The following is a 15026-nucleotide window of genomic DNA, read 5'->3' as shown; positions in this document are numbered from 1 at the left end:
AGCGAGTTATGAAGAGGGTCTTGTGCATGTTCGGGGTAGGAGTGAGACCGGGAGGGAAAGGGATAAAAATAAAGTTTGGCTGTGAAGTAAAGGAGGCCCAAAAAAAGGTAAGAAGAGAAGGGGAAGAGGGATAGAGTGAAAATGTGCCTGAAAAATGCATTGTGGAACGTGATGGGAAGAAGGAAAGGAGTACGAAAGAAAATAAAGGAAAGGCAAGAAGAGAAAGAGAGATAAAGGGAAACTGTACAGAGGAAAATACGTCGTGGACAAAGAAGTGTGAGGAAAAAGAGGAAAAGATGTCCAAAGAAAATATAGAAAAAAAGGAGAGGGAAGGAAGGATACAAGAAGGAAAATGTGTGGACCAAATTGTGAATAGGGATACAAAGAAGGAAAAATAGTGATACAGAAAATAATAGAAAAACAGGAAGAAAAGGTGGAGAAGGGAAGATACAGAGAGGAAAAATGTGCTGGGAAAATGCAAAGTGGGCAAACAGGAGTGACGGAAAAGGGTAACTAATTGAAAATACAATAAAGGAAAGATAGGAAGTGAAGAAAAGGGAAGAAAAGAACAGAAAATAAAGGGAAAACGGGATAAGAGGAAGGGAGGGCGAAGGAGAACAAAGGTGGACAATGTGCTGGCGAAATGCGTTGAAGGCAAAGAGGAGTGACAGACAGAAGGTAACCAGAGCAAACGAACATGGAGAAAGGGCGGGAATGGAAGAGAACGAGGGTCGGAAAGGGAAGAGGTGCCGTCAAAATGCGTTGTGTATAAAAAGTGACTTACAGGAAATAAAGAGCAAAAGAAAATAAAGGAAAAAATGAAGGATGGGGAAGAAAAAAGAGAAGAACGAGGGACAAAAAATGCGATTAACAGGAAATAAAGAGCAAAAGAAAATAAAGGAAAAATGAACGATGGGGTTGGAAAAGAGAAGAACGAGGGACAAAAAGAGAAAATGTTCTGACAAAATGAGTTGCGAATAAAAATTGACTTACAGGAAATAAAGAGCAACAGAGAATGAAGGAAAAATGAAGGGTTGGAAAAGAGAAGAAAAAAGGACAAAAAGAGAAAATGTGCTGACAAAATGAGTTGCGAATAAAAATTGACTTACAAGAAATAAAGAGCAATAGAAAATAAAGGAAAAAATGAAGGAAGGGTTTGGAAAAGAGAAGAACGAAGGACGAAAGAGAAAATGTGTTGCCAAAATGCGTTGTGGGCAGAGATAAGTGATGAAAAGGGTAAAAGTTAATAAAGAGTAAAAGAGTAAACGTAAATCAAGGAGAACGGGGAATAGAAAGGAAAATCGTGCTGTCAAAATCCGTTCAAGGCTGAGGAGTGCTCTGAAAAGGAAATTAATGCTAAATAAACTAAAAAAGACATGAATGAAGAGAATAGAAGAACGAGGAACAGAAAGCTAAACTGTGCTGTCAAAACGCGTTCAAAGCTGATGATTAGTGACTGAAGAAGGAAATTAGTGCAAAAGATAACAAAGAAAACGTAAATGAAGAGTGTAGAAAAGAAGAACGAGGAACAGAAAGCTAAACTGTGCTGTCAAAACGCGTTCAAAGCTGATAAGTGACTAAAGAAACGCTTTCAAGGCTGAGGAGTGACTGAAGAAGGAAATTAGTGCAAAAGATAAAAAAGAAAACATAAACGAAGAGTATATAGGAGAAGAACGAGGAACAGAAAGCTAAACTGTGCTGTCAAAATGCGTTCAAGGCTGAGGAGTGCCCGGGAAAGGAATAAGTGCAAAGGAAAGGAATGCAAAAGTCTCGGCTAAGCACCTTGAGCGGGTCCGTCTCGCGGGTATCCGTCTCCTCGGCCACAGCGTCCTGGCGGGGCAGCTCCAGGCGACGACGCTCACCCTCCACGCTCCTCTGCTGTTGCTGTTGTTGTTGTTGCTGCTGTTGTGATTGCTGCTGTTGTTGCTGTTGTTGCTGCTGTTGTTGTTGTTGCTGCTGCTGCTGCTGTTGCTGGAGCTGAAAGGAGACATTCATCAGGACGGGTTGTCTTGTAAATCCTCATAAATCACGCCAGACATTTTTTTTTTTACAGCAAAGGAGACAGTTCAAGGGCGTAAAGAAAAATATTAAAAAAAAGCCCGCTACTTATTGCTTCTGAATAGAGGTTAAAGGAGTGTCACAGCCCTTCCTTCCTCCTTCCGGCTTATTTTTCCGTGTATGGTGACAGGACATTGTGTGCGAAGCTTTCCGCAGCCTACATGGGATGTCCTAATTTTTTTCCATGGGGCAGGGGTCTATAACTTTATATATATTTTTTAAATTTTCTCTCACGTGTGTATTTGAGGAAAGAGGGTGTGTGCATATATTTTCGTATCATTTTAAAGCATTGTGTGTTTGTATGTTATATATATCATATCACAATAAGACTGATGTTTTATGCAGCAGCTAGATGTAAAAAAAAAAAGAAATTCCTTGTTCATAATAATAAATAAAAAAATATATAAACGTAGGCTGCTCATATGTTTTTTGTGTATGATTATTTGCTACGAATGTACTCGCTCATAAAAAATGTTTAAAAAAATTGTTTGCTGTGTATCTGAATTTCTTTCTGACTTTTGTCTTCCTAAAGGGCAGCCTCTCCTACATGCGTCCAAGGCGGCCTGTGCGTTCTGGGACAATATTTATTCTTTTGCATAAACGTTCCTATTTTCTTTATACTAATTTAACTTGATATTCAGTCCGCTCTTCTTTCGTTTAATGTATTTATCTAGTTCGAAAAGGTACATTATTTTTTTCAGAATCAATTAATTTAATAATCACATGAAACAAAAGACTAAATCTCTTGTTGTACAGAACTTCCAACACAAGACTCAGTCCAGCCTTGATTCCCTTCTAAATCTATGGGAAACAAAGGCCTTTAAAATTACATTGGGGTTCGTCCGGACAGAAAGGATTTGTAAATTTTCTAAACCTGCCCCTCTCCCTACTGCACATCCCACCTCCCTATCCTCTGCACATCCCAACCCCCTCCGCTTCCACCTTCCCAAGCCTTTCCGTTCTGGCTACCACCAACCTCCACCCTTCCCACACCCCTCCCCCAGACCTCAAGCCGGTCGACGTAAAAACAAAGGAAACATACGTGTTGTGATATATACAGAAAGAAAAGCATCCACTGACATATAAAGCCTGTCATAAAATGGAAATGGGCAAGATCGATTGATAGATAGACAGACACATAAGAGAGACGGATACCTTGGAAGATGGAAAAAGAGAAAACTGTAGACAATAAGAATGAAAGAAAGATAATGGGAAAATAAATAACAGGTTAGCAAGTACAAAAAAAATATTACCCTGTTCATATGTTTCAAAATCGACAAAAATACAAAGAAAAAATTGGAGCAAAAATTAGAGCAAATGAGAATGAAAGACAGCGAATGCGAGGGAAAAAGAAAATAGATTAGCAAGTAAAAATGACATTGATCTGCTTATAAGTTTCGAAATCGGCACGTAAAAAAGAGAGAAAAGAAAGAAAACGATATACAAACGGTTTTTCACCCAGTAAGAGATCCCTAACCGTGACGAACAGAAGTAAGACAAACTGTTCCAGGCGAGTGTTTCATCCCCTTCAACAATAAATCATGCAAACACACACACACACACACACACACACACACACACACGGGGTAGGCGTTGGCTGAGTGGTTAGCGTGCTGGGCTCTCATTCACCACACCATGGACAACGTCGGTTCGAATCCCCACGCTACCACCTGGGATTTTTCAGTCACCCCCGAGTGGCCTAAGACTACCCACATGCTATCCAGAAGCCCACCCATCAACCCGGACTCAAGAAGAAACCGTCCAGTGAATCAAAAATGAGTTCCGGGGGGCAGCATGAGCCAAGCATCACTGGCGCCACCATAAAACAAAAATGCCTGCGCCACGACGGGCAAGGACCGACCATCTGGCCCCTGAAGCAAGCCTACCAGTGCTATAGGCGGGGATGTAAAACAAAACAAAACAGGTAAGTAATAAAATCACAATAAGCTGATGGCTGCAGGTGTGTGTGTGTGTGTGTGACTGTGTTTTATGTGTGTGTGTGAACGCCGAGTGCACTTCACCAAATAAATATTGAAAACAGCTTTCGAAAATACTTTTACACCGCGTTTATTTATTTATCTATCTAACTGTCCGTTCAATATCACACGACTGACATTCGGTAGTAAAAAAATAAGAACAAAGGGAAAAGACAAACAAAAGACAGGAAAAACAACAAGGATGAAAGATAAATAAAAGGAACCGAAAAGAATGAAGGGAAGGAAAGAGGAAAGAAGAAAGAAAAAAAATAAGAACTGAAAACAAAAACAGAGGAAGAGAAATGGAAATATTGAAAAAGGAAGAACAAAAGTAAAAGACAAAAAACAAAATGGAAGAAAACAAAAATTGACGCAGGCAAACATCCCCCACTGAAGGAACAGCATGAGTTTGGGAGGATCACCTGACCTTTTAGCATCAACTCTGGAGCCGGGCAGAGAGAGGGTGAGCCTGAGATTGGGAGCTACTCGTGTACGCCCGGGATAGGTTTTTTTTTGTGTGTACGGTAAAGGCGAGGTTGGGGCGTTCGTCATAGGTGGGTATGTGAGTTTTATTGGCATTCTAAAGCCACAAAGAGAGACAATATATATATAAAAAAAACGAATAAAGAAAAAAAAAGAACGAATCGATGGATGAATAAATGAGTAAACAAAAGATAGACGGCTGAATAAAAAAAAAGAAATGCGATCGCTAACAGGAAGCCATTCGAACAAACAAACAAACAAACAAACGCTTTATATAGAAAAAAACACGCAGAATTTTGGGAACATTTTTGACGTTTTGAAAATATTGGAAAAGTCAGCTCGTTCTTATAACCTGTTTCACTTTTTTCCTGAGCAACTCTTTTATTTCTCCAAACTACATCAAAGCTTTCCTTCACCGGTTTCCTTTTAGTGCATTCCTAACTCTCCCTTTCCCTCTCTTTTTTTGCTTTATTTTTTTCTCGCTCTCCTCTACAAACTCCCTATTCTAGTTTACCTTTGTCCTGTTTTCTATGACTCTCTTCTATTCTAGTTTACCTTTGTCCTGTTTTCTATGACTCTCTTCTCTTCTAGTTTACCTTTGTCCTGTTTTCTATGACTCTCTTCTATTCTAGTTTACCTTTGTTCTGTTTTCTATGACTCTCTTCTATTCTAGTTTACCTTTGTCCTGTTTTCTATGACTCTCTTCTATTCTAGTTTACCTTTGTCCTGTTTTCTATGACTCTCTTCTATTCTAGTTTACCTTTGTCCTGTTTTCTATGACTCTCTTCTATTCTAGTTTACCTTTGTCCTGTTTTCTATGACTCTCTTCTATTCTAGTTTACCTTTGTCCTGTTTTCTATGACTCTTCGGGCGGTATTACAAGAGACTTTCGCTTCTCACATTATCTATTTCTAAAGGACAAAGAGAGGGTCAATCGGGCTCTAATGAGTGTTTCTACAGGTTCGTGGTACAGAGGAAGGGTCACACTATCACCTGGGTCATAGAACTACTCCTGGAAATGCCCACAACTCCAACGAAAGCCCTGTCAAATTAGTGTTCTTGGGCGATGAAATGTCTTATAATACACCCCCTTCTCTCTTCTTAATTTACCACTACCCTCACCTCTACATCCTCGCTCGTTCGTTTTCACCTTCTTTTTCTTTCCTTCCTTTCCTCTCGGGTTACCTCTCTCCATCCCCTTTTCTCTCCTCCTGGCTCTCCTGTCCTACTCTTTCCATCATCCTCTTCCTTCTCTCTTTCGTGTCCTCTCTCCTGCACGGCTCCCTTCTCTCGCTTGTTCATTCTCTTACGTTTCTTTATATGTTTGTTCTCTTCGCCCCTTCTACGCTTTGTTTGCTTTATGCTATTCTTAACCACCCTTCCCTGTTACCCTCACTTCATCCTCTCCCCTTATTCCTCTCTCCCTCATTTGTCTTCCTCGCTCTCGACCTCTCCCTTGTCCAGTGTGAATAAGTTGAGTTGTGCGAATGCAAACAAATACTCAAGTGCAGATGATGAACAAATGATGAAGTGATTGAATTATAAGAGATACAAGTCACACGATCTTTTACCTCATTGCATCCTCTACGTGCTAAGAACTGTTGAGGCTTCTTGGCATGTCTCAAAGGTCTCAATGTTTTAGTGACGAGGAACCTTCAGTCACACGTCAGGCTCACCACACAACACCTTCAGTCACACGCCAGGCTCACCACACAACACCTTCAGTCACACGCCAGGCTCACCACACAACACCTTCAGTCACACGCCAGGCTCACCGCACACCACCTTCAGTCACACGCCAGCTGGTCATGTGTGAAAGTGAAAATGAAAAGTGAAGGAAAAAGCATAGCAAGTCAAGTACGATTCCCGGTGGACATTACAAACACATAGCAGACTACCTCTCACTACTCAACACCTTGGCACACTATGACATTTGTTTGTACTGTTTGTGATGAAGAGTTAATAATATTGTTGGAAAGCAAAGCAAAACCAAGACGGAGCAAATACTACTGCTAATACAACTGTTAAAATTACTGCTTCTAATAACAACGAAACAAAGAATAATCGTAATAGCAATGTAATAAAAGAAGATACACAACCACTACCACCAACAACAATAACAACAAGTAAAATCACCATCACCATTACCACTTTAATCTCAGGTGAGGGGGGCGGCGCACCCACCTGTATGTTGTCCTGGTGGGTGAGGCGGGGGCGGGGGCTGAAGAAATGGGGCTGGATGATGGGCCACGTGGGCTGCTTCTCGACGGGGCTCTTGGGTCTCTCGTTGCGGGGGTCTGGAGGAGGGAGAGAGGAAATGAAGGTGAGGTAAGGTCAGGGCAACAATAAAAATAAGAGGAGGTAAGTTCAGGAGAGGAGAGAGAGGAACGAGGCGAGACGAAGCGAAGGCGAGAAGAGAGAGAATGGAAAGCATGGTCAGGAGAGAACGAAGACCTGGGACAGTTTTCGACGCTGGGGATGGAAGGAGAGAGAGGAAAGAGGGGTAAGGTAAGGCAAGGATAAGAAGGAAGGAAATGGAAAGCATGATCAGGAGAGGGTAAAGACTTTGAACACTTCTCGCCGCGGGGTTCTGGAGGGAAGAGAGGAAAGAAAGGTAACGTAAGGTCAGGAAAAGAAGATGGAAAGCATGATCAGGAGAGGGTAAAGACTTTGAACACTTCTCGTCGCGGGGTTCTGGAGGGAAGAGAGGAAAGAAGGGTAAGGTAAGGTCAGGAAAAGAAGATGGAAAGCATAGTCAGGAGAGGGTAAAGACTTTGAACACTTCTCGTTGCTGGGTTCTGGAGGGAAGAAAGGAAAGAAAGGTAAGGTAAGGTCAGGAAAAGAAGATGGAAAGCATAGTCAGGAGAGGGTAAAGACTTTGAACACTTCTCGTTGCTGGGTTCTGGAGGGATGAAAGGAAAGAAAGGTAAGGTAAGGTCAGGACAAGAAGAGCGAGAATGGAAGACTTAGAATATGTTTTGATGCGGTGGTCTGCTGGAAAGAGAGGAAAGAAAGGTAAGATAACGTCAAGATGAGAAGAAAAATAGAAGTTAATATCAAAAGATAAAAACTTTGAACACTTCTCATTGAGGGGTCTTGAAGGGAGAGAGAGTGAGAGCGGAGAAAGTGTGAGGCAAGGTCAGGAAAAGAAGAGAAAAGAAGGCAAGGTCAAGAGTGGAGGAGGACCTGGAACACTTTTGGGTCAAGTACTCGTGTCTGAAGTCAGTCTGCTGAGCGTTTTGTTGGTTATTGTTTATTTACTAGAAGCGGTTATTTTTTTTCTTTTGTTTTCCCTCCAAGGTAATGTGAGATTGTATAGAAAACACTTTTGGGATAACAGCGTGTGCTTAATCAGTGTTTTATTAACTTTCTTATTGCGTTTCCATTATCTTTATAAGAGGATGGCTAGGTTCCGTGAGCTTCATTTGTTGATTAAGCTCCAATCTTTTTTCCCCTTCATTTTGTTTTATTGTTCTTATTACGCATGAACATATAATTAGATTTTGGTGCTTTATTATCTAATCGTTTTTTTTCTCTCAAAGTACAATTGCAATGAAATTTTGTGAGCACTTTTATTTCCTCATATGGTTATTTATTTACTTATGTGTGTGTGTGTGCGTGTGTGTGTGTGTGTGTGTGTGTGTGTGTGTGTGTGTGTGTGTGTGTGTGTGTGTGTGTGTGTGTGTGTGTGTGTGATCAGTATTGCGACTCGTTTTATGGAGGAAAAAACAAATGAGATGGAGTGAGGTTGCGAGTTTGAAGATTGATTGAATTTATTTTTAATCTTATTCTCAGAGACGAATTTCCTTACGAAGTGACATTAATTTCACGCCCGCGGCTTAGGAGCGGACGAGGCAGCAGGTAAAGTAATGAACGGTCAGAACAAGTTGCAGTAATTCCACGTTGCATGTCGCGGAGTCGTTACGAGGCAGGGAAGAAAAAGAAAAAGAAAAAAAAAAATCCGATAAGCTCTGTGCCGGGTGAGGTAATTTCAACTAATATAATTTGCAACCAGGTGAAGGCCGAGGTCAATATAAACGCTAATGAAACCCCATGTGATGATTAATAAGATTAGAGTTGCGTAAAGGTCAAGCCACTACAAGGTCTGTTTCTCTTGTTCGATATTCAAAGGTCAGAATAACAAAATGACATATATTACTGTTCCTTATGGAGTCACAAGAACATAATGTTAGATGGTTATATCAAAGTTAGGTTATTCCATGGTCAGTCTACCTGGGCATGTGTTCGTAAATCAACGTCAAAATATATTACTTAGACTGTTCCAGGTGGAGTCAAAGTGATTTTCTATGATTTCGAGTCGAGATGAGAAGAACAAAGACAATAAAAATCAAACACCAAAATAGAAGAATTGCGAGGAATGTTGAAAAAGGAGAAGAAAGAAAAGGAAAAAGAAAAAAACGAGAGAAAAAGAAATAGAAGAAGAAAAGAAGAAGAGAAAGAACACGGACAAGAAGAAGAACATGAGCAAGAATAATAACGGGAAGAAAAAAGAGGAAAAAACAAAGAAAAATTAAAGGAGGAAAAAAAAAGAAAGAAAAGAAAGAAAGAAAGAAGGAAAAAACGAGAAAGAAAGAAAGAAAGAAAGAAAGAAAGAAAGAAGGAAATAACGAGAAAAAGAAAGAAAGAAAGAAAGAAAAACAGAATAACAACACAAAACAGCATTAAGTTTGAATCAAGAGGGTTTTGCGTAAAGTCAAAGCTAAGTTTCAGATCACGGTCTATGTAAGGTGGAGGAGGTCTAGCGGTCAGGTGTACGGTAGGTGGTGAGGGGGGCCAGTGTGGTGGGGGAAGAGACAGCAGGAACACGGCACTGCGGCCACGAGGGACGAGCCGACGAGACACTCCGACAGCCCTGACAGTGAAGTTCTGGTCGCGGAGGAAGAAAATAACGCGGAGGCAGATGGGAGCGAGAACAGAGAAAATGGATGAATGTTAAAGACAGAACAGGAGCGAGAGTGGGGAAAATATATGAGTTTTGAGAAAGAGGAAAAGAAGGTAGAGAAGTACAGAAAGGAGGAGGAGCAGGAGGAGGAGGAGGAGGAGGAGCAGGAGGAGGAGGAGGAGGAGGAGGAGGAGGAGGAGAAAAAAACAAGAAAAAACAAGAAAAAAACATGTATAAATAAAAAATGGAAAATAAAGAAATAGAAGAAAGGAAGATATAAAAAGAAGGAACAAAAAACTAAGAGATACATAAACAGAGAAAAGGAAGAAGAAGTAGAATAAAGAAAGATATAAAAAAAGAAAGAACAAACAATAAATGATAACGATAACAGGGGCAAAAGGAAAAGAATAATGGACGGGTTTCAATATCAACACTCAGTCGTTCGTATATAAAACACTAGTCACCATTTTTCCACAACAACTATTTTTTTTTTCTCTCGGCAGCTTATTTAGTTCTCTGCAGGTTGCTATCTTTGTAGTACGAGGAAACGCTCGCTCGATGCAACCACAGTAATACGCCGCACGTGGGTAGTAATGTCAGAGGTGACGTACGCTTGGCTGTCTGCATGAATGGAAGAAGAAAATTTATGGAAACACTTTAAGATTCGCAATCTCACTTCACACAAAAGAGAAATATCTTAACCCGGTAGCAGCGGGGATCATGATTCTTAATGATCCCTCCAAGCGAGAAAAATGAGAAAAAAATCACCCCTCACACAAACCATTTCATAATATATATCAAAGCATTTGTGATCAGATTATGTATCATCTATTTTGGGGGGTTTATATCATGGCACAAATTTGGCCCGTCGCTGCTACACGGTAAAGCCACAAATTTGGCCCGTCGCTGCTACCCGTGCTGTTAAGTAGACAAAAACATAAGTATGTTGGTACTAACTCCACATTTAGACATTTTTGTCACACCACGGAGGCGCAGATTAATACTTTAACGTTTATGGAAGCACGATTGATATGTAACGAGTTCATGTCAAGGTCAGGTCAAGCAGACTGTGCAGCAGAGTCTGGCCTACGGATGAGGATGTGTCGATGAAGAATCAGCTTACAGTGCAGCTTAACCAACGCTTGAAAACAAACACCGGCAGAGCAAGAAAAACGTCAGTAATCCTGATAAATAAAATATACTGGAAAATATTTATATTGGATTAGTATGTTCTCTTGACGCCACCTCGGAGACTCCATTAATACACAGCAAAATATATCAGCTCAAACAAATAGGTGAAGTATTCGTAATCGGTTTCTTATTCAAATATAGTGTTTAAAGTCTATCCGTATTCGAAGCATATTTTTATTAGAAATCAAAGTATTCTCACCCGTATTCAAATAGAGGAAAGTACTCGCAGTCGTCGACTACTCTAACGAATAATTAGGTTTATTATGAATAATAATTTCATCCATTTGACTGCTAACTTCAGTTTAACATAGAGAGGTATTACGTTTTTTTTTGGGGGGGGGAAGAGCGAAAAAGAAGAGCATTTTAGGGAAGATCCTTAACCCTCAATAGAAAACGAGAGATGAGAGCTCCGAAGACTTCCACCTCAATAAGTTCTAACAGTGATCCTCTCAACCACAGCAGCAAGAAACACGTCAAAAAGTTAGTTCAAAGGATTACACTGAAAGATGGAGTCCTTGCGAAGGTAGTTAGGAAGACAAAAAAATATAAACCTGCCTCTGCGGAGGTGCAAGATGAAGCAGGAACTGACGAATAAAATGTTTACGGCGCCGTTAAGTCTGCCGCGGTAAAAATACACTCCGGCATCAAGCATGGAAAGTGTAAGTTCGGGGCGGTAAAGGCGTCGTAAGCCAACGTGAAAGAGCAATGCACGTTAACAGCGCCCAAGTTACAGCTACTGAAAACTGCGGGAGGTAGAAACTCGGCGACAAACCCTTCGAGGCTCGTCCTGGGACTGGCGAGGCTGCCGGACGGCGAAGGGAAGGCAATAAAGGAAATTGTTTAACGCATGAAGTATGAGAAGTTACAGGACATTACTCTCAGAAAAATTATAGAATACTCCTATAAAAAAAAGTCTTTTCAACAAACTGATATAAAACAAAGCTCAGTAGTCACTAATCTAGCCTAAGAATAACGTTGCTTATAATGCTCGAAAAAAATACAATGATACTACTACTACTACTACTACTACTAATAATAATAATAATAATAATAAGAATGACAATGATATACTATTAGCTTTACGATCATCCACTACTCAGTAACCCACGTAGCCTGTGATGTAGGCGCGTGTCACGGCGGGCTGCTGACGACCTTGAGAGGCGGCAGCGCTCAGACGGTACTGAGAGACTTAAAACGTTTTAAGTCTGCGTGCTTCTTTTGAGTGCTGCTGCTGTGATGGATGGATTTAACAATACTTATCGTTGTAGAACATTATCGTCAGTAGTTGAGGAAGTCTTTCTCTTGCAAATCCCTTCCTCGCGTGACCATTGCCTGCAGGGAGGGACGCTGCCTCCTGAACGTCGTAAACTGTTCGACCTAATAATACACTTGTCACAGGCTACGTTGCTAACACACCACCGAAGCTCATTGATCGCCAAGGCACCTCGTTTCTTTTCTGTTACTTGCTTGCAGTAAACTTTAGCCGATGGAGAGAAAATTAGTGCAAATTAATGCTGGGGAGGTGGGAGGGGACACTGCCATTATAATATGATTCTTCATCATGTTATAATGACATTGGAACCCATGGAAATGAAGAATGTGTAGCCATATACATTAAGATATTCAATAAAGAGGGACTTATAGCTCTGCTTAGAGGAGTTTCTAGCTGAAGACCCAAAATCTTGTAACACGTCCAGTCCGTGAGACTGACATTTATGGGACTGTGAAATATCCATTATGAGTCTAGAACCCTGTGGGAGAGATCACATCCAATAATACTGGCCATATGGGCGACAGCTTCCCTCATCAGCAACGGTGTCTGGACCTCTGATGACAGTGAGGTGAACGATTGTTTCAGTCCTTGTGGCATTATCGCTCTCACAATAATCTCCATAGACAGTACAAAGGGACGGCAGTTATTATAGCAAAACACACACACTCCATGTCTGGCATAAACCTGACCAGCGAGATGGTTTCCTCCCAAGATACTGACTTTGTTAGCACAACTCTGTCTTCTCAGCGGACTTGCAGGGAATTTATAAACTTTGTATCCCCTCTCCGGCCAGTTACTACAGCCGCAAGCCAGACAGCAAGGCATTGCTACATTAAAAAGCAGCCGTGTTCGCTTCAAAAATAGGAGAAATGATGTTTTTGATACCTCAGTTCAAAGGTGGCACAGTGCTCGAGGGGCCAATAATAGCTTCCAGTAGCAGCCTTATACACAGGGCCGCCTATGTCGGTACTCTCTCTATCAAGGAACTCTAGGGGTGAGTGGTGGTAGCGTGAGGGAGTGAGGGAGGGTGGAGTATTAGGAGCGGCAAGTGTTGTAATAATCGTGAAGGAGCTGATAATAGAGGGGAGAAGTGGGCAGAGGAAGAGAGGAGGGGAGAGCGAGAGGACTGGAAGAAAAGGGGGGTTAGTCATTGGTTGTAAGTGGGAGGTGGTGAAAGGGGGGGGGGTGTAAGTGGACAGAGGGGTGAGGGGCGTCGTATGGGGGTTATACTTAAGGGGGGTGAGGGAGGGGAGGTAGTGAGAAGGGGGGCATGAGGATTAAGTAATGTGGGGGTCGTCATAGGTAAGTGGAAAGTATTGGGGAGGAAAGGGGAGTGAGGGGCGTCAGGTAAGGGTGTGAAGGGGGATGAGAGGTAAGAAGATGGTTGAGTGAGGGGGTGTTGGAGAGGTGAGGAGAGAAGAGGGGGGACGTAGACTGGGTGAAAGATAAGGGTCGCCATCGGTGGTAAGTGGAAAGTATTGAGGGATGAAGGGTGAGGAACATCAAAACAATAATTACATCAGAGCAAATAACGAATCTACACCATGCAACTGTACACTCCTTCTGTCTTTCCCTCTCCCCCAGCTGTACCTTCACTACCCCACTTCATCATCTCTCTATACCTCTGATTAAAAAAATGTAATACGTGTCGGGGTTAGGCATGAGGAAGGGTGCGGAAGAGAGAGGGGAATATGAAGCAGTAGCCCAGGTGTATCGTGCTCACCGTAGGCGGCCCCGGGGGTGATGCTGTCCTTGGGGTTTGAGGGGGAGGAGCCGTCCACCACGATCTTCCACTTGGTACCCTCGCTGGCACTCCGGTAGATGGCGCGAGGCTGGTCCAAGTGTACTCTGCGGGGAGGAAGCGAAGGTGGTTAAATTATGGTGATACTGGTTGGAGGAGAAGGAGGAGGAGGAGGAGGAGGAGGAGGAGGTAGAGGTGGTGTCGGTAAAAAGTTGGAGGATTAAGAGACAAGGAAGAAGAGGAGGAGGAGAAGGAGACGGTAAAAAAAGAAGAGGAGGAGGAGGAGACGGCGAAGGAGAAGGAAGATGAGGGTAAGGAGGAGGTGAAAGTGAGATCGGTGGAGAGTTGGAGGGTTAAGAAGACAAAGAGGAGGAGGAGGAGATGGCAAAGAGAAGGAGGAGGAAGAAGGAGGGGGAGAAGAGGAGGTGAAGGTATTGTCGGTGGAGAGTTGGAGGGTTGAGAAGACAAGGAGGAGAAGGAGACAGCGAAGAAGGAGGAGGGAGAAGAGGAGGTAATAAGGGTGTTATTGATAAAGAGTTGGAAGATCAAAAAGACGAGGAGGAGGAGGAGGAGGAGGAAGAGGAGGAGGATAAGGAGGAGGAGGAGAAGGAAGAGGAGGAGGATGGAAGAGAAGGAGGAGGAGGAGGAGGAGGAGGAGGTGAAGCTGGTGTCGGTGAAGAGTAAGAGGATTCAGACACGGAGGAGGAGGAGGAGGAGGAGGTAGGTGAAATAATGGCAGTTAAGAAGCTGATGATGATGATGAGGAAATATGGGTGGTGTTGGTTAGAAATTGAAGAGGGAAGGAAACACATGGAGAGAACATAAGGATATAAGAACGTAGGGAGTCTGCAAGAGGCCGGTAGCCCTGTACAAGGCAGCTCCTGTGAACTTAACCCCACCTAACATCATTGTTCATGAATTCATCTAATCTATTTTTGAATGTGACTATTGTATTGGCACTCGCAACATGACTGCAAAATTATTCATTGTTACACTTTCCTTCCATTCATAAAATTGACATAGTAGAAATGTTGTTGTTTCTTATCTGGTCATGAAGAAAAGTTATAAGCAAAAAACTAGGACGTGTCCAAATCGAGCAAAAGGGCCGAAAAACAGGCTATTTTGTGACGGCTCGACGACAAACATGGAATCGAGCTATCAAAAAGTCCTTCGAGCTGGTCAAACTTCATTGCCAAGAGGGGCTACATGCCAAATTACAGCCTTCTAGAGGCAATAGCAATGCCACACTAGACAAAAACAGCAAAGTATCTGGAGTTCGTCAAAATCGCTCACAAAAGGGTTTACGTTTCGAGCTCTAGCGACGAAACTACTGGGAGTAGGGAACTGTTATGCATCATATTGGAAAGCACATTGATAGGACTAAAGTATTTGTTAAATAAG

At 42.2% G+C, this 15026-nt stretch overlaps 1 protein-coding gene across 1 annotated transcript in view; it reads right to left on the bottom strand.

Moving 5' to 3' along the window:
* LOC127003909 (formin-J-like) overlaps positions 1-14534 on the bottom strand; it is a 28351-nt gene extending 13817 nt beyond the window's left edge. The window contains exons 1-4 of the mRNA XM_050871013.1: positions 14530-14534; positions 13608-13732; positions 6702-6814; positions 1783-1977 (exon numbers count right to left, since the gene is read on the bottom strand). Of these exons, the coding sequence (XP_050726970.1) occupies positions 1783-1977; positions 6702-6814; positions 13608-13732; positions 14530-14534 (438 nt within the window). The remainder of the gene's footprint in view (positions 1-1782; positions 1978-6701; positions 6815-13607; positions 13733-14529) is intronic.
* Between the last annotated feature and the right edge of the window lie 492 nt (positions 14535-15026).

Source organism: Eriocheir sinensis, chromosome 26 (assembly GCF_024679095.1).
Source record: "Eriocheir sinensis breed Jianghai 21 chromosome 26, ASM2467909v1, whole genome shotgun sequence".
NCBI classification, from domain to species: Eukaryota; Metazoa; Arthropoda; class Malacostraca; order Decapoda; family Varunidae; genus Eriocheir; species Eriocheir sinensis.
The sequence above is the reverse complement of the archived record's forward strand: the minus strand, read 5'-3'. Positions and strand labels throughout refer to the sequence as shown.